The following is a 25684-nucleotide window of genomic DNA, read 5'->3' as shown; positions in this document are numbered from 1 at the left end:
GAATGGGTATCTTAGTGTAAAATTGCTTTCATAGGCATCGTACAAGTGTAGCAGCTATCTTGTTTCTTCATTTCTTTCCATGTTTTTTCTGGTGATCACTGCTATTTTAACAATAGAATGAAGAGACTCCTTTTCCCAGAAATCTTAAATTGTCTTGTTGCATGAGGTGCTGAATGCAGTAGATCCCTCAGTTCTGCTCCAGGGTATTTGTTCAATTACATTTACATTTGAGTCTAGTAGCCTGTTCTGTGGGCTCTAGGGAAGTCCCTCAAACAGCTGGTCATCTTGGTTTATAGCCAGGACAGGCTGCCCCTTCCGATTTAGCTGTGTCTGAGCTTGTGTGAAAACTGTCACATCAAATAAATACTGTATGTCTGAGAATGACTTGTTTGTAGAGCCAGCACCAAAACAAGTGGTAACTACATCTATAAGATACTATCAAATGTCTATTCAAAAGACTTTCCAAACAATCAGTCAATAAATTAAAAAGCTTATCTATTTTCAATACAGATAGAGGGCTTCCCTCATTAAGCATATTCACATCGAAAGATAAAATGAAATGCAAAAATGCAGAAATATATATATTCTTCTGCTCAGTCTGACTATGGGTTTCTCTTCTCCCTACTGTGTACTCCCTGGAGAAACACAGCAGTACTTAGGCTATAGATCTGTCCATAGGGGTAACATATCCCAGAGGAATTCTGCCTATATTCCTTTTATCACCTTTTGTGAGAGTGACCTATACTGTGTAAGGGGCTTCATTGGAGTATTTGGGACAACTTTTGAGGGATAGCTCCTAAAAGGAAGGATCTCTTCATATTAAGTAAATTTAGGGTGTCTATTTGTATGAATGTTTGTTTTTTTTTTTTAGCAACTATTTTTAAACCTTAACAATTAACGATTGTGGGGTATCTGTTTTTGATGAAAGTTTGTGCAAATTATATATTTTTGGGTAAATCATATAAAGTGGGCTGCTTAAGCCCTTCACGCCTAAGGGTAAAACAAATCTAAATGCTTAAGCACAATTTTGCAACGTTGACATGTGTTAGTAAAACTGTACATATCCTCACAACTACTTTGTGCATCTAGGTGAATTATATCTTGTTTTTCTCAGGACAAATTGGGCTTTCGGTTGGTGGTAAATGGTAATGGATATCTCCTGATTTTTTTTTTTATTATCAAAGGAAAACTGGCCCCAAATTTTTTTTATTTAGCTGTGAGTTTCTTGTTACTACCATAACCTACCACCAAAGAACAACATAAAATAAATTATCTAGCTCTTGACGATCGCAGGGATACCATATATGCGTATGTTATTTGTACCCGTTTTACAACCCAGACACAATAGTGTACATTTTGTTTTTGTCTTTTCTTTACCTAAAACACTGACACCACATTTTTTTTAAAATCCTGACCTTTGACCCTGACCTTTTTGGCCTTGACTTTCGACCCTGACCTTGAACCAAACACTTACCCTGTCACTGAACTAGATCAAACCTTGATCTAGGTCAGGGGTCTGTAACTTTTAAGACATAAAGAGCCACTTGGACCCGTTTCCGAAGGGAAGAAAAAGACTGGGAGCCGCAAAACCATTGCAACATTTAAAACAAATTGTCGCTCTTTTTTGGTTTATAGCGTAAAAAATAAAAACCGCAGAGGTGATCAAATACCACCAAAAAAAGCTCTATTTGTTTGAAAAAAAGGACGCCAATTTTTTTTGGGTACAACGTCGCACGATCACGCAATTGTTAGTTAAAGTGACGCAGCGACAAATCGCAAAAAGCGCTCTGGTCATGAAGGGGGTTTAAGGGCCCAGTAAGCAAAGGGTTAATCAGGGCCACAGTGTATCGTCATAATCACAATCATAGCCTTCGGTAATATGAGGGCCCAATGTAATCCAAATTATAAATACATTATTATATTATTGTCACTTTTCTATTAATATTTTTTTAACCCCCCCTCAGAACTACTTTTCATAGAAAACGTTAAATTAACTTACCTTTTTTTGTTCTTCACTCTCGCGCAGTGCTGTGTTCTTCTTCACGCTCATGCAATGCTAGCTCACGCTGGTTTCGGCTCTGTCACTCCTCCCCCTCGCACACAGGAGGCCTGACATCTCCAGGCACTGTACTCGTGGCGAGGCGGAGCTGAACCACGTTGAGTAGCTACGCCGTATAGTAATTCATCCCCCATATAGTAATTCATCCCCCATATAGTAATTCATCCACCATATAGTAATTCATCCCCCATAGTAATTCATCCCCCATATAGTAATTCATCCCCCATATAGTAATTCATCCCCCACGTAGTAATTCATCCCGCATAGTAATTCATCCCCCATGTAGTAATTCATCCCCCGTGTAGTAATTCATCCCCCCCATAGTAATTCATCCCCCATATAGTAATTCATCCCCCATAGTAATTCATCCCTCATATAGTAATTCATCCCCCATAGTAATTCATCCCCCACATAGTAATTCATCCCGCATAGTAATTCATCCCCCATATAGTAATTCATCCCCCACATCGTAATTCATCCCCCATAGTAATTCATCCCCCACATCGTAATTCATCCCCCATAGTAATTCATCCCCCATATAGTAATTCATCCCCCACATAGTAATTCATCCCCCCTATAGTAATTCATCCCCCCTATAGTAATTCATCCCCCATATAGTAATTCATCCCCCATATAGTAATTCATCCCCCATATAGTAATTCATCCCCCACATAGTAATTCATCCCCCACATAGTAATTCATCCCCCACATAGTAATTCATCCCCCATATAGTAATTCATCCCCCACATCGTAATTCATCCCCCACATCGTAATTCATCCCCCACATAGTAATTCATCCCCCACATAGTAATTCATCCCCCATAGTAATTCATCCCCCCTATAGTAATTCATTCCCCATATTGTCTCAATTCACTTACCTTTGCTCCGCGCGTTCCTCTCGCTGTGTTCCCGCGCTGTGTTCCGGTCTTCAGGGCGGACTGTGAGAGGAGAGGAGTTTGTCACGCTGCCCCGCCTACATCCTGGCTGCCCCGCCTACATCCTGACAGCCAATGTTCCACGCTCCGCGGGCCGGATTAAAAGAGTCCTGACTTTTGAGGCGGCCGCCCGAGAGGAGGGAGGGGAGCTGGCGCCCGGCACACAGAAGAGCCGCATGTGGCTTGCGATCCGCGGCTTGCCGACCACTGAAACCCTATTGCCTGTCACCGGGTGGGCAGTGTGCTCTGGAGCCGCAGCAAAGATGAAAAAGAGCCGCATGCGGCTCTGGAGCCGCGGGTTGCCGACACCCGATCTAGGTATTTTCTCTTTATTTTTTATTTTATTTTTTAATCTTTATTTATGGATTTCTTTTTTTGTTACACACATTTTTTCTTTTCCCTCTATGCCAGGATTTAGAGAGATACAATGTATCTCTCTCCTCCACTTATAGAGAGAAAAAAAAACAAGGGGGCTGGGCTGTACAGTGACAGAGGCTATCACAGCGATCATGGGACTTGGAATTGAGAGTCCCAGGTCCCAATCGTGAGAACGGGACCCGATGCTCTCAGTGACACCGGGCTCTTTGCGCTGGGAGTGCTCCATGAGGCGTGCTCCCAGAAGAAAGACAGGTACGGAAATATGTGGCCCCACGGAAAAAAGCCCAGTTCTGGGAGGCCACATATTTGTGTTACGTCGGCATCGGGGGTTGAGGTCCCATCTTGCTAACTTTTAATACACAGACACTCACCTGCCCAGGGGTCCAGAGCTGTTCTTATCTGAGCTGGTTTCTTCACCAGTCTTTGGTCCTCAGCGCCAGCATCTTAACTGTGGACAGAAAGCTGTCACTCCAAACTGCTTAAGAGCAAGCTGCTCACTGCGAACGTGCGAGTTGCACTGATCTTTGTGGATTTTCCTGCAGCGTTCTGGGACCTTTCCCAGAAAGCTGTAGGCAGAGGGAGGAGAATCGTGGGAACGGGTACCTGTCAAAACTAGGTTCCTGCTCTCCCCTCCAAAAAAGCAATATCATCCAATTGTGGCAGAGGAGGAGGAGGAAAAAGAGTGGAACTTCCTCTTTTGGGTGAAGTTTTGTTTCAGTATCTGAATCTCAATTGGTTTTGGCCTCTTGCAGTATCCTATGCAACAGAAGACTGACAGAAGGTGGGCTATAGCATTAGATGCCAGTCAGGTTTGCCTCATTCAGTTGTCCTAACAAGGGGCAAGCTGATAGAGGGAGAAAGCAGCGTGAGTATAGATGGTCTCCTCTGTCTCCTGGTACTCCTTTACTGGCATACTGGGTGTTGAATGATATCAGTGCTGTATTCCTTAACCGCTTTAGCTCTACCCTATAGCAGAATATCACTGCTGTGATTGTGTGCTTGGGATGCGTGCATGCCCGCCGACCAAGCGGTGCCGAGATTCAGTGCTGCTACCAATCAATCGGTAGATACAGGCCAGCGATGTTTGCTCTGGATCTGCTAATTGATCACTGCCCTATCAGAGATCTTCCTGTACCTGTGTTTACAGAACACAGACACAGGAAATGATGCAATCTTCTCTCCCTGGGCACATTCCAGATTTTTTTTTTTTACTGATCTCTGTATTAGTGTCACAGGCGACTTCAGATAGCATTAGCATCCCTCCCAGATAGTCAGATTGCCCGCCACTACATCAGTCATCACATTTAACCCTTTGATTGCCAGGTACACGCTCACATACACAATAAACCTCCATTGCTAGTATAGTGTCTGTACGGATCAGTATCTTTGATCAGATCAGAACTGTACCAGCATTCACAATAGTATAGTGTTCCCAAAAATGCAGCGTTAGCAGAATCAGCCCCGGCACCTGCCAGCATCTGCATTTAGCCTCTACGCTTAACCCCCTACGCTTAACTACCCCCCCCTTCTCCCCCCCAGGAAGTGCAGTGACAGTAGATCACTGTCACTTGATACATTGAACACAAAACCGCAGTGTTAGCAGAATTAGGCCTGATCTCTGCTAGCACTTGCAGGTAATTTTTTTTTGTAGCGGTGCAAGCAGTCCCTGACAGTTAGGTGCTCTTTTTTCCCGTGAGTTGCACTAGGTACCTATAAATTTAGTGGCCAAAATGTCCAAAGAAAGGCACTCTTGTGAAAAAGCCTACAGGATTCTGACCATGTCAGGTGAGAGTGAAGGAGAAGCCTTAATGCAGAATCAGGCTCAGAATATGAACCTGTAGACAGCAGCCGCACCCTGACAGACAGCTCAGATGATGGAGGAGAGGTCTCTGCTAAGGTCAGGCTTACCCGACCCCGTTCCCAGGTTGCTGAGGTGGTACAATTGTATGATGATTCTCATAAGCAGCAGAGTGCCAGTACTAGTGCCGCTCTACCCTTTGGTGAAATGGCGAGCACCAACGGCCTAGTACATCCTGGTTTTTTACATACCAGTACTGCAGTATCACTTGGTGACGTAGCGAGTCACATAAGTGTAGTACAAGCTGTTGCAGTGGCTAACACAAGTAATGTCCTGCAGCCACCAAGAATTTGAACACAAGCCCATAGTGTCCTTCTGGATGTGCTTGCAAATCCTGATTGGCAGCCCACAAATTCTGCAGCACCAGTACTTCCCCCATTCACTGCTCAACCCAGAATTCAGGTGCAAACAGCAAATTTAACAGCTCCCCTTGATTTATTTGCAGCTATTTTTAACGGAAGATCTGTATGGATTGTGGATCAAAGCAATTCATATGCACAACAATTTATCGCTGCCAACCCAAATTCAAACCTTGCCAGACCATTTGCATGATAACCTATTACAGTTTCCGAATGTAAAGTTTTTTTGGGCCTAACGCTCAACATGGGCATTACCTAAAAAATTAATTTCGGTTCTATTCGTCCACAGACCAGATTCATCATATGCCTGTGTGCTCTGTTGCCATGGTCAGGCATAGATATGAGAACAGAATGCAATTTAGGCATTTCAACGACAATACACTCTGTTGTCCTCAGTGTGACCCTGAAATTGACTGGCTCCACAAAGTTCAGCCCCTCATAAATCACCTTAATCACAGATTTGCAGATGTGTATACTGCCCAGTAAACATGTCCCTCATTAGTTTTTCTGGCCGCCTTGCATTCAAACAAATTCACCCCAGCAAGTGTGCCAGATATGGGGTCAAAATTTTTAAGACCTGTGAGAGCTCAACAGGCTATACATGTAATTTTCGGATTTATGAGGGAAAGGATAGTCACATGGATCCCTCCGGATGCCCAGACTACATGGGGAACAGTGGCAAGATAGTTTGGGACTTGGTGTCACCTTTTTTCCATATGAGGTACCACTTATACGTTGATAAATTTTTTACAAGGGTGCCACTATTTAGACATTTATTCAATCTTGGAATTGGCGCATGTGGCACCGTGCGACCTAATCCCCGGGGCTTCCCCCAACAGCTTGTAAATACCCGTCTTAGAAAGGGGGGAAAAAGCCTGCTTGAGAAATGATGGATTACTCGCAGTGGAATAACAAACGGTTTGTTATCATCCTGTCTTCCATTCATGCAGACACGGCCATCCAAATTTCCATGGCAGCTGGTGTTTGTTGAGAAGCCCCTCTGTGTCCATGACTATAACCTTAATATGGCAGGGGTGGACTTCAGCTACCAGATTATGAAGCCATGCTTCGTTTCTCAAAAAGCCAGTCGCTGGTACAAAAAAGTGTTTGTTTATTTATTTCAATTGGCCCTATATAACGCTTTTGTGCTTTACAACGCAATGGGACAAAGTGGATCCTTCCTAAAATTCCAGGAAGAGATCATCACGGCCCTTTTGTAAACGGAAAGTGCTATGCCCCAAACCCCCAACCCAGATGCAGTTAGCTGGCTGCATGAGAGGCATTTTCCCAATGCCATTCCTGGTTACCCAACCCAAAAGACACCCCAAAAAAGATGTCATGTCTGTAGCAGACACAGACTTTGGTGTGACATCCGCTTTTTTTGTTCCTCCTGTCCTGGCCAACCTGGTCTCTGCCTCAAGGACTTCTTCTGTCGCTACCATGCACTAGTGGAATATTAATATAGGGTACAGCACTGCACAGTCTAGGGCACATATATACACAGGGCCTCAAAAGATGTTAGGTACTCAGGAAACTGGCTATCGCATTTTGAGAGACCTTACCATCTGGTCTCTGGTCATCTGCCATCTGCTCTCTCTCCAAGTTAAAATAAATAAATAAAAAAGAAAAAAAACAAAGATAGCTGTCATTTTATTGTTATCGAGTTACTGTTTTATTGTTAACCATTGCGTTTTACTTTGCAGGAATGTCATTCAGCTGCAGCACTGATCTGTTTGTTCTGACAGCAACAGGGTCTTGCGCTCAGAATATACATCAGTGCGTGCAGTGCTGTTGGATGATAGTTTTCATCCACAGTTAAAAAACAGCATATATGCTCAAGCATTGGGGCTTGGGGTGACCAGTGGGTGGATGGCCCCTATGCTTCGGCATATATTTTTAGAAATTTCTTTTGGCAGAGATTTCTTCATCCACATCGATCGATGTAAATAGAGTAATCTGTTAGGTTCTTTTTTTTTCATTAAGCCCGCGAGCTGAATGAAAAAAAAAAAAAAGAATTTTTCATGTGTGTATAGAAAACCCTCAGCGCTATGGACCTCCTAACAAAACTTTTGCAGCTTGCATATAATGTGTTCCCACATGTGCAACATAAATAAACAAATAAAAAAATGCAGCGCAGCAATGTACTGAACAATAAACACGTGCAAAAAAAAATGACTATGCTTGTGAAAATTAATGTGTGCTATACCAGACGTCTAATCAATATATACATATAGGACTCCATAAACTGCACATAACCAGTGCTCTACATGAATTATGCACACAAATTGCAAATAATTGTCCTTAATAGTGAACTGTCCCTTTAAATCTTGGATATCAACACGTGGACTTGTGTGGTATATATCCCATAAAACGTGATCCACATACACCAACTATAAGTGTCATTAGAGAATAGTCTCAAAAATTGGTGAACCATCCCTTCAAATCCACTGTATTTCGAAATAGACCACTGTAACACACTACTGTATACACGTGTACAGTGCTCCTGTGTCACCCCTTAGTGCTCATCCACTTCCAACACTCAATTGCGCTCACCTCCAGGTTTAACCCGTAATGACAGGTCAAACTACGCTTTCCCCTTTAACCCGGGAGGGTATATTGGTACATAGATCTTCACCACCGTTAGCCAGCACTTTTAAACATGTCCAGATTGCTCCACATCCATGTGAAAAAAATGCTTCATATAGTGTAATATTACCACTCAAAATAGCCTTTATTTAGATCAATCTAGTAAAACTCACATTAAAATGTGTCGTCCTAGGACACTACAGGGTTAATAACTCACTATACAGTGTTTGCTGTGAGAAGTGTGCAGAAATCCCTGATGAAGTCACATGATATATGAAACGCGTAGGGTGCGCCAATGATGTCAGGCCCTAAACCGGAAGTGCACGTTCCACTATTTTGGATAAGGGATTTCTGCACAGTTCTCACAGAAAACACTGTATAGTGAGTTTTGTAACCCTATAAATTCCAGTATCTATACCATAGTTTGTAGACACTATAACTTTCACACAAACCAATTAATATGCAGTTATTGGGATTTTCTTTACCAAAGACATGTAGCAAAATACATATTGGGCTAAATTTATGCCGAAATTTGAGTTTATCGGATATTTTTATGACCGAAATGAGAAAATATTGCGTTTTTTCAACCTTTTTTTTTTATTTTTCTATAGCACAAAATATAAAAAACCCAGAGGTGATCAAATACCACCAAAAGAAAGCTCTATTTGTTTGGAAAAAAATTACATAACTTTCATTTATGTACAAAATTGCATGACTGCGCAATTGTCAGTTAAACTAGCACAGTGCCGTATAGAAAAAAAATGGCATAAATTCCAATATCTATACCATCGTTTGAAGATGCTATAACTTTCACACAAACCAATTAAAATACACCTTTTGGGATTTTTTTTTTTTTACCAAAGACATAGCAAAATGCATTTTGGCCTAAATCTATGGCAACATTTGAGTTTATTGGATTTTTTATAACAGAAATGAGAAAATTTAGGTTTTTTTTTTTTAAAATTTTTTTGTTTAGAGTGCAAAAAATTTAAATCCTAGAGGTGATCAAATACCACCAAAAGAAAGCTATGTTTGTGTGAAAAAGGACATAAGTTTCATTTGAGTACAGAATTGCATGAACACTCAATTACCACTTGAAATAGCGTACTGCCGTAATGCGAAAAAATGTCCTGGTCAGGGAGGGGGGTAAATCCTCTGGCAGGCATGTGGTTAATTAATACAGATACAGTGGTGTCCTCCTCCTGTGTATGTCTTGCAGCTGAATGAATAGACATGCAAATCTTTTGCAGGTAAAACAGTTTCTGTATATGCATTTCATCTGTGCGTATACAGTAGATGTTTGCCTGGAGTTAGGCCTTTTTGAATTTATCAGTTTAAAATAGGAGCATAGTGCTCGAATGCAGCCTGATTTTTTTTTGAGTGCAGCATTGTCTTGGGAGGAGGTGTTAAAGTCTTGTCCTGCTGTATTAAGATGCACCTGATTTTGCAGAGTCATTTGCATGACGGTAGGAGTCCTGTCATATTGCTATCATGTTGCCGAAATCAGCCCCTTGTGCTATATTCAAACAGACCTCACTGAGATGTAGTACATATTTTACAGGTTTACAATTCTATTCTATTCGGTTCTATTTAAGTAGTAAACATGATGATATGAAGGAGAAGGGTAGGGGATGTGGACGTTGTAATTGCCTCTTTCAACAATTAAGTTTTTTGTTTCTGTAATTTTTGGAAGGAACTCTCTTGTTTTGCATATTGTTTTTTGACTGTTATCATGGTAACGCAGCAAGGATCATTTGTGTGACTATTTTTGTGACAAGCTCAACTGTCATTAAGCTTAGAACATAGTAATTGCATTAAAAGATCAAGAATCCAGGAAAGCAAATGATCCTTTGTATTGAGAAAATGTTATAGTGTGTGCCAAAGAGGTGTGTTAAAAAGAATTCAAGATTGCTTTGGATCCTGGTTCATAGGGACTCTGACTACAGTGCATTGAGCTGACCGCCCCAGCTTTGCTGAGATTAACAAAGAACTTGTTGCTGTAATATTTCTGTTAGGATTATTCCCAGGATTTGTTAGTGGACACCTCCAACTGTACATACAGCATAGGGTCGTTGGTTCGAATCCCAACCAGAGCTCCACTTTCCTCGAGTTTGTATGTTCTTCCTGTGACTTTGTGGGTTTCCTCCGGATACTCCGTTTTCCTGCCACACTCCAAAGACATGCTGGTAGGTTAATTGGATACTGTCTAAATTGGCCCTATTATATGTGAATATGAGTTAGGGACCTTAGATTGTCAACTTCTTGAGGGAAGAGACTGATGGGAATGTACAATATACCTTATATGTAAAGCACTGCGTAAATTTGACAGCGCTATTTAACTATCTGTAATAAATAAATGTACACATACATACATAATATGATCAGCCATAACATTTTGATGAGCCACCTAATATTGATAAGTTCTCCTTTTGCTGCCAAAACAGCCCTTGCGGCATGGAGGCCACTAGCCCTCTGAAGGTATTCTCTGGTATTTGGCACCATGCTGTCTATAGCAGATCCTTTAAGTCTTGTAAGTAGCTAGGTTAGGCCTCTATGGATCAGATTTATTTTTTCAGCACATCACAAAGATGCTTGAGGGATCGGTAGAATTTTAGGCCAGGTCAACACATCAAACACTTTGTTGTGTTCCTCAGACCATTCTTGAACCTTTTATGCAGTGTGGCAGGGCGCACACTTGCTCAAAGAGGCGACTGCCATCAGGGAATACAGTTTCCTTGAAGGGGTGTACTTAGTTAGCAACAATGTTTATATAGGTGGTGCATGTCAAAGTAACATCCACATGAATGGCAGGACCAAGGTTCCCAGTAGAACATTGCCCAAAACATCACACTGTCTGCTCCAGCCTGCCTTCTTCCCATACTGCATCTTGGTGCCATCTCTTCCCCAGGTAAGCAGCACACACACACTTGACCATCCATATGATGTAAAAGAAAATGTGATTCATCAGACCAGGCCCCCTTCTTCCATTGCTCCGTGATCCAGTTCTGATGCTCAGGTGGCCACTGTAGGCACTTTTGGCTTTGGACATGGGTCAGCATGGGCACCTTCACTGGTCTGCAGCCAAGCAGTCCCATCGACAACAACCGTGATGTTTATTTTTTCTACTTTAAACACATCGACTTCAGAGACAACATGTTTACTTACTGGCTAATATTTCCCACTGACGTTCACATGCCATTTTAGCAAGATAATCAGTGTTATTCACTTTACCTGTTAATGATCTAAATGTTTTGGCTTGTTGCTGTATATACTGTATACATTATATAATCTATTTTTTTTTTTTCACAAATAATCATTTTATAAATGACAAACGATTCACAGAGCAGAACACAGTATCACAGAACACAGTACAGAGAGAACTGCTGATGGACCTCTCCAGTAAGGGATGTTTCACTGCTCTGCTACCTTGACTTGTGTGTGTAAATGTCAGCTTGTGCTTTTGAGCTCCATAAACAGCATTTTTAAAAAAATAAAAGCAAAAGTATGTGCTGGAAAACCAGAAAAGCAGCCTTGAGCTCTACGACTGACTAAAAAGAATACAAAAACACTTCTGTGCATTATTTCATATCTATCTATTTCTGCATCTATAAACCTTTCTATTCCCTTTATGTCCAAGATCCCTTATTTTTGCTGCTGTTGTCCTCCACCAATAGAAAATACTGCCTGTCTGTCTTCTTTGTTGCTACTTCGTCGCTGGGTAGTGCTGCTATATTTTCATCTGGAAAAAAGAAATTCACGGTCAAGTGACCATGTTGCTGGACCATAGAAGCCAGTAGGTAACCATCAAAAAAAGCTGACCTTGTCCTTCTGGCCTGGGAGGCCTGAAAGAGAGGTTTTGCGTTTGAGGCCAAGCCCCACTCTTTACCTGAATATGATCATTTCTTGGTTTGACAGGGATTCTGGTTGCCTGCAACTCCCCTGAACTTGCCATTTTTAAAATAATTTTTGCATCCTTGTAGCTTTTTTTTCTTCTATGCGGCATAAAAACAGATTGCATATTGGTTTCCTTTTCCATAGTAGGCAATACATTTTTCATACTGCTTTTTTCATCGACCTCTTAAGCTGATGTAGAAAGGTTTATTCTGCCAGTATTTGAATTTTGCATTGCATTTTATCTTCGTAGATGAAAACTTCACAATAGATGAAAAAAGAATGGAATAAATCTGGTATAATCTGTGAAGAAAATACACACTGTGTTCCTACCAATTTACTGGTAGAATAGAGTGAATGTTTATTTGGCAGTAATGTTTCACATAAATGCAGTTATATGCAGCAGCAATGTGTATATCGTCTCCTGGCCTGTCTCCTAAAAGCTCATTTATGTCTTTCTCTTTTCATCATTTCCTGTCTCTTTCTCTTCATCTCTCTCTAATAAGGGTGATATTGATTTTGGGAAAAACATTTGTCTCTCAGGCTTGGGCTCAATTCTGTTTTGTTTTTGGTGGATACATTTAGATAATGTAAAAACTGACTTTTGTTTTTTTCACTATTTCTGCTTTTATATGATTTTATTTTCACTTCTATTAACAAAAAGAAGGGGATTGCTACCAAGCAAGCCATAGATTTTGAACTTTCACTTTTGAATACTTTTGATATACTACTAGAATTAGTTATAGTCATTTAAAAACGTTTACCTTATTTGTACCATACAGGACGCTGGACTTGTATTCATAGGCCATGGGTTATATGCAGGCACGCTTCAGGTGATTGGACACAAAACTTGCTAGGGCCACCTTTAGTGCATACTCGCATAACCCCACACACTCCGTGAGATTTCATTATTTTTTCTACTAGTGTCCATAAGTGATTGACCTGTTCTCTGGAGAAGTAATTTTCTTTTGAAGCCATTCATTTTTTTTTTCTCTGATTATTCTATTGAGACCTTTCAGCTTGCTGGCCCTGGCTATCTAGGAGTTTCTAGATTGGTTACCCTTGGTGTGTACCTTGGGGACCATACCTGAACCCCACCCTGCCGTTTTTCTCAGTGCATGCTGTAGCAATCATGCACACAGAGATGGACACGGTCATCCATTTTGCTCCAAACCCCTCCTTCTTGTATCTCTCTCTCCCAAATCAGATTCCTCCGATATCCCCCCTCCCTCCCTGTTGAGTGACATGTGGTCTGGATGATGACAGAGATCACAGGCAGCAAACTCATTGGGAGGGCGTCATGGCTATAAACCCCACTAGCTGGTGCCCCTATGTCTGCGAGACTCTTGCTAGAGAAGGGATCGTAAAACCATAAACCAAGCCCTCACTGAGCTTCAAAGACATTCCAGGTAGTCGTAATAACAGACTTACATTTAAAAACTCACTTTTCCATATAATTTTATATCTTCAAATAGGACATGATTACATAAACATGGAGCACATATTCTGATGGCTCACTTTAATACAAGTCACCTGGTATATTACACCCCCTAGCTGACATATACAGGAGAGCAGAAAAATATATCTCCTTAACCATCCAAGCAGGTATGTCATATTTCATATCTAACCGTTCAGCAGATGCATCTGCATATTAATCTACTAGTAGCCAGGCTGCTAAATGCACCGAGAATAAGTTATGAACCATGACATCAGCTGCAAGAGTTTTTGGTTCTAGCTTGGGTCTCCGCCCCAACACCCCTCCCCAAATGAGGCGATTGGTTCTCTGCTTTAAGGAGACACCCTGCTGAGTTCCTAGAAAAAGGTGAGCTAAGCTGAGTTAAGTGAAGTTGAATAAGCTCCCTTTTAACATCGGAACTAACTGTGGGAGATAAGGCATCCTTTTGGCTCTGAAACCTGATCTGCTTAAACCAGGACGTTTGGCAAGTACTTTACCTCCCTAAATTCCTTTCTGTTATCTCTTACTTTCTGAGAGTGTTAAATTGTTTCTAAAGCTCTTTAATGCAAACTAAGAACCCCTGCCTCTGAAGAGCGCTACTGTGTGTGTGTTTTAAACTTCGGTATATCTATGCCTGCGGTGACAGTGGTATACCGATGCTTATGCAACATCATAGTGTTATTGCTGATATTGTCGAGTTTCCTCTTTCTCTGTACAAAACGAAGGTGGTGGCAGTGTGAAGGGTTAATTGCATAATTAACCTGACCCAGTAACAATTGCTCCCAGGCTGCAGATACACAGATTGTGGTCCATTAGCTGGAAAATCTTTGTGCAGAGTGCAGCTGGGCATGGCATTGTTACGCACGTTACAGTGCGGTTTTAGATTGGCTAGTCCTTCAGTCACGAGTTTGGTGAGAAGGGCTGGGGTCTGACGCTGCGATCGTCACACATGCATTCAGGATTTTGTGGCTTAAACTTGGTTTGCTGAACCTACTTGTAAAAAGATTCTGCTTTGAATGCCTTTTGGTTTTGAAAACTTGAAATTCATCAAGAAAGTCACTATGGGAAAAGTACTTGTACCACATAAGAAAAAGCCTAAGTCTTACAGCTGATACTTCTACTCACCGAAAAGGGTCCTTTCAATCCACCCAGGCATCAACCTCATAACCAAGGATCCACACCTGCTTTTGTCACAAGTCCTGGACTCCTAACTCCACCAACCCTGTCCAGTGCTTCTGTCCAGCCAGACAACGCTCTCCCTGACATAGTAGTTTACTAATTCTTTCCTGAATTGGGAAAGACATTCCTTCACATGCCATGAAAGGTGCTGACAAGGATACAACCTTACCATCACATATTTACTTAGCTTACTTTTCCTGATGTGGGGTTAGCAAACTTAGAACTCCGTAATACTCTATCACTTGCATTCTGTCCTGGTGGTCATTATGTCATCTGTTACGCATGTTTCTAAGTTGGCAGCTCTTTAAAGTGGTTGTAAACCCAAAAAATATAAATTTAGATAATCACATTACCATAATCTGCACAGCAGGACAATGCATACAACCCAAGTCTGCCTGTGAAAGTACCTTTAACTCTTCTGCTATTTTCCTTTTTCCGTCATTGAACAAAACCGTAACAGGCCATAACATGGTGTCACCACGCTCCCTCTCCTTTGATTGACAGCCTACATAATACTTTTCATGCACCAGCATGAGAAGTGTCCGTGTCTCCTGTTCATTTATGCACAGATCTGTCTTTCTCTCCCTCTCCCCCTCCTCCTCCTGCTACACCTGGATTGGCAGCTCTGTCCCTCAGCATTGAGGAAGGGGAGGATATCAGGTGGTGCAGATCCAAGTGTCTGATAAGACCGGACTCGTCAGGTGGCGTGGATAGCACTCCCACAGTGCGTGCCTCCTATATCAGGGATGAGCACGGTGATTAGGGCATATAGAGCGGGGAGGGGATTCTGGTGACATCACTACTACGCCGCCCAAGCTACGGACTGCTGCCATGCCCACAAAAAGGACCAACTTCGGAGCGCTTTATCTAAAAAATGAGCGACAGAAAAATTGTGCAAAGAGGCAATCAGACACAGAGCACTCAAAGGTATTTAGGGATGACAGTATTCAGCATATGACCAACATTGGTTTTCCAACCACTTTAATGTAAGGAACCCTTTCTTGTTTTGAGCAAGAACAAAGTGGTTTTGAGACCAAAACCTTACTGCCTACCTAAGATGGTCTCTTTTTCCCACCTCAACAAGGACACGGGTGTAGTCTGGGCTGTCAGGGTCTACCTGGCAGCCACAGCCTTTGTCTGCAAGACTTGAGTGTCTTTCTTTTTCCTGTGAACCCATGTAAAGGGCATCCTGATTCCCACTTCACCATTGCCAGGTGGGTTAGGCAACTTTTCTTCAGGACCTACGCCCTTAGGAACAGAAGTCCTCTATTTCCTAATAGGGTCCATTCCACCAGGGCTGTTGGTTTCTTTCAGGCTTTTCAGCATCAAGCATCTGCTTCTCAGATTTGTGTGGTCACCCCTGGTCCTCTGTTTATATGATCTCAAAGTTCCATAAGGTGCATGTGCAGGCCGTGGTTTAAAGTTGTTTAAGCCTTGTGTTTCTTTGTGGGTCTGTTGTAAGTTCTGTTTTCTATATTGTTTTTCACCCCTCAGTATATTGCTTGGGTATACCCCATGGTCTTTGAAGATACGTCATGTGTCCTGTACTGTGCGATTAAGATAGGAATAGGAATATTTACTTACCTGTTTATTTCTTATCTTGGTGTACAGGGCACAGGCCTCTCTCCTCAGTAACTTGATCACTCTTTGTCTGCTAAATAGTTCCCTGTCCTCTACTGTACTGCAAGATAAGGAATACACTAGGAATATCCCCCATTCAAGTCAATAGGAATCACTATGCAGCAGCATAGAAGACTTTGGGTAAGAGGCTGTAAACACTGGACGACACAGTCATCTTACAGAGAGTAAAATACCTGAGTTCTACAATAGATTAGGTTAGAGATCTAGGGAGGGTACACCAACATTTTGTTGTTTTTTTTAATGTGAATTTCTAGTAAACCCTAGCAATGTAATTATCTTACCTGCACTATTTTGGTCTGTAAAGGAGACCTAAAGTCACAGCATACATTTTAAAACATCAATGTTGTAAAATCTCTACAAACAATAGTTATTTTTGATAATCCAGTAAAATCTTACTTGAAAAATCTCCTGTATCTAAGGACTACATATCACATCCCTTGATGCCTGCAAGCATTGAAGATGTCAAATATAGGGCTTTTCTTGTACTGACTATACTTCCTGATATTCTTCCTCATTAGAATGTCCAGACATATAGTTGTAGTTCAAATGGCAGGTGCTGTGAAATGTGTGACACAGCAGTGAATATTCACAAGGCATAGTGAACATTTGTCACAGAATTCAAGAAAATAAATGCGTGGGGTTTTTCAAAAAGTAAGTTTTCAAATTTCATCATTCATACAGTAATAATAGGAGTAGGCTAGTAATAGTAGAAAATTAATGTTGAAGTAGATATATGATTTTATATTTTGACCATAGATATGCTTTAATTATACCTTTTAAACATTTTTTTTTATCTGTTTGATAAGTGTAATGAAATATCTGTTGATCCTACCAGAATTTTTTTTTGAGCTGACAACTTTGTGTTCTCTGCCTCAGCTAAATATTATTTATTTAGTTATTGTTTTCTCAGGTCTCTTCGTGGATTACAGAACACCTCCCCCAGTTATGGATATGATGACAGGGGGAGGTATTCTGTAGTCCTAAGACACTTTATCTACTGTGGTGACAGTACTGCTCCTCCATAGATATAGTACAGTCTGTGAGCATTGACACCCCAGGAAAGCAGTTGTATTACTGGCAGTATTACAAGGTAAAAAGAAAGGGAAAATAAAGCCTGAAAAAAGAAAACTAATGTAGCCACACATGGACTGGTAAGCTGCAATGTATTACATTTTTAATTTTGGGTATAGGTACACTTTTATGTAAGACTATCAACAAAAATTTAGGGGACTGTTTTAGGCTTTCACTTTTCTTTAGAACGACAAGGTGTCCAATATATCACTATAGGCCACACAATTTGGTTTGTCCACTTTGTTTAAAAAGAACCTTAAAGTGGTTCTAAAGGTCCACCATTTTTTTAGGTTTTTTTTTTACCTTAATGCATATTTTACATTAAGGTAAAAACCTTTGGCAAACCAGCCCCCCTTATACTTACCTGAGCCCGATCTCAATACAGCGATGTGCACGAGAGCAGTGGCTCTCCCGACTCTATATTTGCTTATTGGACAGAGAAGCAGCAGTGGGAGCCATTGGCTCCTGCTGCTGTAAATCACAGCCAGTGAGGAGGGAGAGTGGGGTGGGACTGAGCTGGTCCTGTGTGTCAATGGACACACAGCACCGGCTTGGGAGTGAGCATTCTTGAGTTCCCCCATAGCAAGCAGCTTGCTATGGGGGCACTTGTACAGCTTGCTTTGGGGGTACTTGGCAGGGGAAAAGAGCCAGACGCGCTGGTGGAGGATCCAGGAAAAGGAGGATCGGGGCTGCTCTGTGCAAAACCATTGCATAGAACAGGTAACTATAACATGTTTGTTTTTAAAAAAAAAAAAACCTTTAGAATCACTTGAATTATTCTATTGGTGACTTATTGTATAATCTATTATGTGCAGTAGTTATAACATAACCATGAGAATAAAATATGTAAATCTTGATCATACAAATCTGCCCCTGACTGAATGTATTTCCACCACAGGAGGGAATGTTTAAGATGAGTCTCTCTCCTGATGGAACACTCTTGGCTGCTATCCATTTCTCTGGTAAACTGTCTGTCTGGGAGATGCCATCCTTGAGGCTGCAGGGAGAGTGGTCTCAGAGTGATCAGGTAAGTGTACCCCTTCTAATGTACTCTACCTATTAAAAATATACAACTCCAACTCCATAGAACTTCATTCAAACGGCACAATGCAGAGTTGACATTTGTTAAAAAAAAAAAAAGAGCCACAAAACAAAAACCCGAAATACCCCTTGTATGATCCATAGTCTTAATGTCACTCTACATAACCAAAGAGTGACATTGTTATTGAAAGCTTGTAGCTCTGCAGTGTTCTGTGTCATCTCTGCATATCCTGTATGATAATTGCACTATGATAGATATATATATATATTTAATGCAGGCAGACATTTTTTGAATGGATTATCTCATGATTGGACTAGATAATGATCATTGATCATCTCGAAGAGCAGCAAAGGTTGGAATGTGATACATGACAGACCAGAGTTTGGGAAACTAGGTTCAATGCAGCATTTCGAGATTCATATATATTTTGTCTATTATGTGCAAGGCTAATATGCTGTACATATATATTTTTTCACTTAATCATTTCAATATGTAATGTTCAATATGAATGTTTCATATTTATTTTTTCGCCAGCAAATGGAGATTTGTGCTTCTTTTCCCTTGTTTAACAGGCTAAAGCTGGCCATAGATGGTTGTATTTTTTTTTTTTTGGACGAGGGAAAAAAAAAAGGTACAAATTCTTCCATCTGCACAAATGAGGTAGAGGAATCCCCCATGCAGGGACATAGTATTCTGACAGCAAAACCTGCTGCTGTTGAAATATACTGATCAGCAGCTGCTGATCAAGAGAAGTTTTCCTACATGTCCCTTTGACAGAAGTCAATCAAATAATTGAATTCTGCTGAGCAGTGAAAGACGCACACTGATCAAAATTTTGTCAGTCCCTGCTGAACTGGCCAAATTCTGATTGGTGTATGGCCACCAAAAATAAAAAGCCAAGGAAACAAGCAAAAAAAAGCCTTTTTACAGAGCCCATGTTAATAAGTGGTCAATCCTCTGTTCTGTGCTCTTGCCATCATGTTTTTCTTGTTAAAAATGTCAGTGTCAACACATTCCATATTTTGTGGGCTTCAAACCTCTGAATAGATTAATGAGCCACAGCTACAGTATCTCAGTACTACAGAAATTAGGCTGACCAAAAATGGTTCGATTTTCTCTCATTTAACTTGTGGGATGGACATGGTAAATTATACGACTCCCCCATCCATTCTAACAGTGTGGAAAGAGGAGTCTTCACGGCTGGCTATTGTTTTCAAGCAATTATTACACCCCCACCTTGCTGAATGCTTAAACGGGTGACTGCCTCTGATAGGAAGCAGTCACTGTTCAGACAACTGGGACATTCACAGATGATGCTGGCTGGGCCATCCAGCAGGAACTGGCCAAGGTGCAAACAATCTATGGACAGCTTTACTTAAGAAGAAATAACTCCCTTCCTATAGGGGCATTTTAAACTTTAACTGATGTGGACCGTTCTAGAGTTAAACTACCGAGTTAAAGTGTTACTAAACCCACAACAGTAAAATCGTTCTGTATATGCAGTAAAGCATGCTTGTTATGCTTAGTTTGTAACCTAAGGGGTAATCCTCCGCATTATGTAAAAAGGCTGTTTGATTCTGTCTTCTCTGATCTTCCCCTTCTTATATAGTCCCCAATCCATCTGCAGATAGTACAGAGCCCTAGGAGATACTCTGGGGATTTTGTTGGGACAACAAATTTATACTGTTATACAAGCTGTACACTCACTACTTTACATTGTAGCAAAGTGTAATTTCTTCAGTGTTGTCACATGAAAAGATATATAATAAAATATTTACAAAAATGTGAGGGGTGTACTCCTGTGATATACTGTATACGTGCACCCACAGGAATCACAAAATGTAATCATCTCTTGTGTATATACAGTACCTCTATATATACCTCCTGTATATATCTTCAAATATGTGGATCAACCCTTAAAGTCCAATAATAAACTGTACAGTTTCAAATAGCCCACCCCATTTTAGGCATTACCTATTTGCAGAGATTCAACTCACTTTTTACATGTGTGTAATATTGTTATTGAATCATGACCCAAGTGTATATCTCGCCCAGTTTTTAATTTTTTTTTTTGGATAGAACCCTTGTCAGGTTTTTTTCTGCTACAGTGAATGAAATAAGTGTTTGATCCCCTGCTGATTTTGAATGTTTGGCCACTCACAAAGAAATGATCAGTCTAAAAATCGAATGGTAGGTGTATTGTAACACTGAGAGTTAGAATAGCAACAAAAAAATTTAAAATAAATGCATGTTTTTACTAGCCAAGAAGTTAGGATAAATCTCCTACAGCAACACAAACTGAAATAAAATGTTTTTGGTAGAGTAGGAAAAGCTGGAGCCCCTGAAAGATTTTTATTTCTGTGTGTGACCCTGTTGCAGATTTTCCCTCACTTCCTGTCTGGTGAAACCATTGCCAGCAAGACAGGAAGTGAGAAGAAATCAAACTAACAAAGCCCCATATACAGTGAAGGAAATAAGTATTTGATCCCCTGCTGATTTTGAATGTTTGCCCACTCACAAAGAAATGATCAGTCTAAAAATCAAATGGTAGGTGTATTGTAACACTGAGAGACGGAATAGGAACAAAAAATTCAAAAGAAATGCATGTCTAACAAATTATGCACTGATTCGTTAGACATGCATTTCTTTTGAATTTTTTGTTACTATTCCATCTCTCAGTGTTACAATACACCTACCATTTGATTTTTAGACTGATCATTTCTTTGTGAGTGGGCAAACATTAAAAAATCAGCAGGGGATCAAATACTTATTTCCTTCACTGTATATGGGGCTTTGTTAGTTGGATTTCTTCTCACTTGCTGTCCTGTTGACAATGGTTTCACCAGACAGGAAGTGAGGGAAAATCTGCAACAGGGACACACAAATAATAATCTTGTTGTTAGTACATTGCTAAGGCACTCCCCAGCTGTTGCTGGTCCCTTCCACCATCACAGGAGCGAGCTCTCAAACCTTGCACATGTAGTTCACAATCTCCTCTGTCACAGCATCACTGAGCTCAGAGCTATTGGAACAGGGGAGAGAGAGTGCTTGCTTGGGGGTTTGAATCAGCTAGGAGTGTCTTCGCAACAAGACAGAACGGGATGGGGCCATCTCTGAGAGTTTCTCAGCCAGGCTTTGGGAGGTACATCAATGGCCTATCCCTATACCAAAGGCATTTTTCAACTTTGGTCAAAAGCTGCACAGCTTGTTTTTATCTAAATGCTCCCTTTAAGTGCATGGGCAGTTTTTTTGTAAAGGTGAACTAACCCTTTAATGTTAAGGGTAGTTTGTATAAAACAAAATAGTCCACTCTGTGTAATATAGAAGACTGATTTGCTGGCATACAGCTCCTCTTAAAGCCCCTATTGCTTTTCTACATTCTGGGCATTTATTCCTGGATGCATAGGTCGCTAAACATGGGAACAACGTTCAGGCCCATCCAGCCACAGCTTGCCATAGACTTTGACAGGCTGCAGGAAATGGGACTGGATGCTGCACCTGTTCCCCCTGAGCATGCTAAAATGCCAAGAGGGATGTACTTCAGATAGACGACCCTGAGTGGAAGGGGACCAAAAGGATGAAGATTGTGATAATAATTGGGTAGATATAAATAATGTTTCCAAATCCAGGTATAATATAATATATCAGCATGTGTGAATTCAGCAGAGCCTGTTTGGCTGCTGGTGGTAACCCTTATTCTTTCAGTTTCATGTACAGTGGATTATAGGAAGCTGATATAAAGACCAATATGGATACTTTTACCAACTCCATTTAATAATAAATATACTTTTTTAATGATTATTTTAACTGCATTTGTTTTTTATTTTTTTAATAATAAGTAATTGCTTTTGAGCTTTATTAGTGCACGTTAGTTTTTATTTAGCATTAGCATTGAAAGAGAAAAAGTCAATTTGAGACGGTGCTTCTGGTGGCAGCTGGGGAGCATGGTCAGGCAGGCCATAGTTCTTCCCCTCTTTTACCTTCCCCTTAACCCCCCTCCACCCTCTTTATTTCCTTAATCTGCTTCTTTTTTGTTTCTCTTTTTCTTTGCTGCTTTCTCTACATGCCTTGGATGAGATATGATCCACCCATTCCGCTGCTGGTCTTTGGGTTGATTAATTTTTTTTTCTTTTGTGCCTTAGTAGGCTTGTGGTAATTTCTGTATAGTATTTTTTCCCTCAGCAGGAGAATACTTGGAATTTATACACCATTTTCTTCATTAAGTGCAACATTTGTGCTACACTTTCTCTATTTGGCCTATGCGTATTTGCAACTTCATGCCACTATTGTCGTTCTTGTTTGTCTGTAGCACATTCCGCCTGTCTTTTTCATGGAGATATTCAATAAAACATATTAAAACAGAAAACGTCCATTAGGTAAAACATTATGTACAGCCACCCTTAATTTCCATAATGCATTTGGATTCTTACCTTTTGGTTGTTGACTTTTGATCTGGATTGAAAATCAACTTTTGAAAACTTGTACATCTGTATTTTTTCATCTGGCTTTTCTGCAAAACATATCCACTTTGAATGACCTAATTCTTTAAATAACTGTAATTAGCAAAGGGAAATAATTGTGCCTGGCCTCTACACAAGATGATTTAAAATGTGTCCTGGCACATACTGCTCACTGTGGCTGTTTAACATAGTAAAACAAGTGCTGGGTAAGTGTGATAATGTGCAGTATTATCTAATTGAATTGGCATTGAGAGACCTTTTAGCAAGAACCGAGTGCCATTTAAAGATGTAAAGTCCCCCGACCACAGGCATGTTACCCATAAATTATCTCTTGTATTAAAAGCATGTGTGTAATGATTTTCAGACTTCAGTAAGTACAGAGATGCATGCACATTTTCTTTTCTTTTTTTTTTTTTTCTTAACATTAGCAATTTAGACTTAACAAGTCTTCAATAATAAATTCATCACCTATTTTCCAAAAGTATCTATATATATATAAAAAAAAAAAAGTGTCATTTTGGACCTATGTAAATATACATATCTCATACCTGAGGTGCCACTGGGCAAGCTGACAATCACTGTAGTAGTTGGCACAAATACAGTGATAGCTGCGATCTTCTCGGTCTTGTGCGGTGTGGTTTCCGTTCTGCGCACTGACCACAGGGGTTGCTTGCTCAGCACTGCCTCCATTCACAGAGTGCCTTGCATTTTTTTTTTTTTAATTGAATGTAATGCAGTCTCTTATTTGATGATGTGGAAAGAAGGAGTGATGAGACAATCTCCACCTTGACACAGGACCTGAAAGATCATAGCTATCACTGTAGTAGTGCTGACTATGCAATTAATTATGCCTGGAGGTCAGCTTTATATCATTAGTATACTACAATGGGGAGGAAATATTTCTCCAGTTTTCACTCCTTCCAAGATCACTTACACAGACTGTACATTATATCTTTGTTTAAAGTCAAAAGATGAGAGGCAGCAGCGAGGATCTGATCTGTGTGACATATGTGTAAAGATATCAAGAACATACAGGTTACTATGCAGACACCAGGATTTACATGCAGCACCTTAGTTCCAGGAGTAGATGCTGGCCATGGATGATGATTGAACAGAGATCACAATCAGGGTTTCAACAGCTTATCTTCCAAACAAGCAGAATGAAGCCAGCGGTAGATGGATCAAATCTTGGCCAGTTCAGCAGAGAGTCTGAGATGCACTTCATTTATGGGCAGGTTGGTTCTACTGAAGTTAATATATCGTTTGACTTGGGTACTACCAGCCTGACATCTTTTGTACATGTGATTACTGCTGGCTCCCTGCCGGCAGAACACAATAGCTCTGCGGGAGAGATTCCCCCACTGACACTGACTGTGTTGATGGGGGAATCAAGTGATTTTCTTTACTGTAACCCGTGGTTGAATCACCTATGGCTTGCCTAAGCTTGAAAGCTGCAAGTACTTCTGTCTGGAATTTTCAAGGCTTAGAACTTTCTCGCCTCCCCCAAAGAGAGGAAGAGGTAGAACAAAGAGCCAGTCAAGTGCTAAGAAGGGGCATGCTGATAGGAGGAGAGAGTAGAATGACAGAGATCTGGATTCATCTGTCTGCTGCTTTTCCTTTCGCTGCCCAGTCACAATCTGCCCTGCCAGACAGAGCTGAACTATTTGGCAGAGCTATGTATATCTCAGGACTGGATGGATGGAAATAAAAATTATTTGGTAGGTAAGGCAGCTCCTGTATATGCATCTTTTTTGTATATTTTGCAGTTTTTCATTGAATTCTGTTTGAGGAATGGTTTTACTAACTTTGTTTACTGTCTGTTGTTCTAGTATAGCAGAAGAGGTACAATAGCCTAGACATGAGTTCACCATGTAAGGCAAAGAGCACTTTTTTCATATTGCAGTTGGATTCTTTGTTCTGTGCTCTTAGTTACAGAAGGAGATATTCCTCCATATTTGTGACTGCAATGTGTGAAGAAATGTGATTTTCTTATACAGTATCTTAAATATTTATTTCTTGTAAGGGGCCATTAATCCAGCAGCAGGGGATTTTTGTATGGATAGCAGCAGATGAATAAACATTCAGCAGCACAATACAATTTAAAAGGTTGGTGTATAATTAGAAAAAAAATAACTACAATTTGAAAACTATATGAAAGTAACTTTTCTGGTGACAGCGCTCTCTGAGGATGCTGGGAGAGGCAGAACTGGCATAGTTGACAGGCTTTTTTTTACACAAATAATTGGGAATTCTTTTGACATAGTTCTGTTTTTGTCATGCAAAGCACGGAACAATGCTTTATTGGCATGTAAAGATTTGAGGCCTGCTTGTACAGATAATTAGTTTGCTATTCGTAAAGGAACACTCCACTCAAATACAAAAATCTAGCATTTAAACATTCTCATGGACATATTGTATGTTGTTTGCTGATTGGTTTTAACTTTTTTCTAGAATTTATCTTCTGCAGCTGGCTACTCTTTATTATGTACTTATGTTTCAGCAGTTCCTGTTTTTCTAAATAGTCCTGAGTTTTAACCATAGCAGTTACCATTTTCTGAGTACCACTCTCATGCTATGTAGAGAGGTAGGTGGCACAGCGCAAAAATTGTGGGGCAAAAAGACTCTTGTCCCTCCAAAGCAGCAATGAAGCCTGCTTATATTAGTAGCAATGGGTACTTTAAGTGTATGTTACCCTGACATTTCATATTCCTGATATGTATCTGTGTTAACATGAACTTGTATTTAAAAATATCCAGTTCTCTCTGCATT

The 25684-nt window shown here is 40.5% G+C and overlaps 1 protein-coding gene across 2 annotated transcripts in view; it reads left to right on the top strand.

The window, feature by feature from the left end:
• Positions 1-25684, top strand: part of NBAS (NBAS subunit of NRZ tethering complex) — a 1021307-nt gene that overhangs the window by 84536 nt on the left and 911087 nt on the right. For both annotated transcript variants that reach the window (XM_089671087.1, XM_089671086.1), the window contains exon 12: positions 18312-18440. In XM_089671087.1, the coding sequence (XP_089527213.1) occupies positions 18312-18440 (129 nt within the window). The remainder of the gene's footprint in view (positions 1-18311; positions 18441-25684) is intronic.

This window comes from Staurois parvus, unplaced genomic scaffold, assembly GCF_062004578.1.
Source record: "Staurois parvus isolate SC_StPar_1 unplaced genomic scaffold, SC_StPar_1.0 ptg000098l, whole genome shotgun sequence".
Lineage (NCBI taxonomy): Eukaryota > Metazoa > Chordata > Amphibia > Anura > Ranidae > Staurois > Staurois parvus.
The sequence above is the reverse complement of the archived record's forward strand: the minus strand, read 5'-3'. Positions and strand labels throughout refer to the sequence as shown.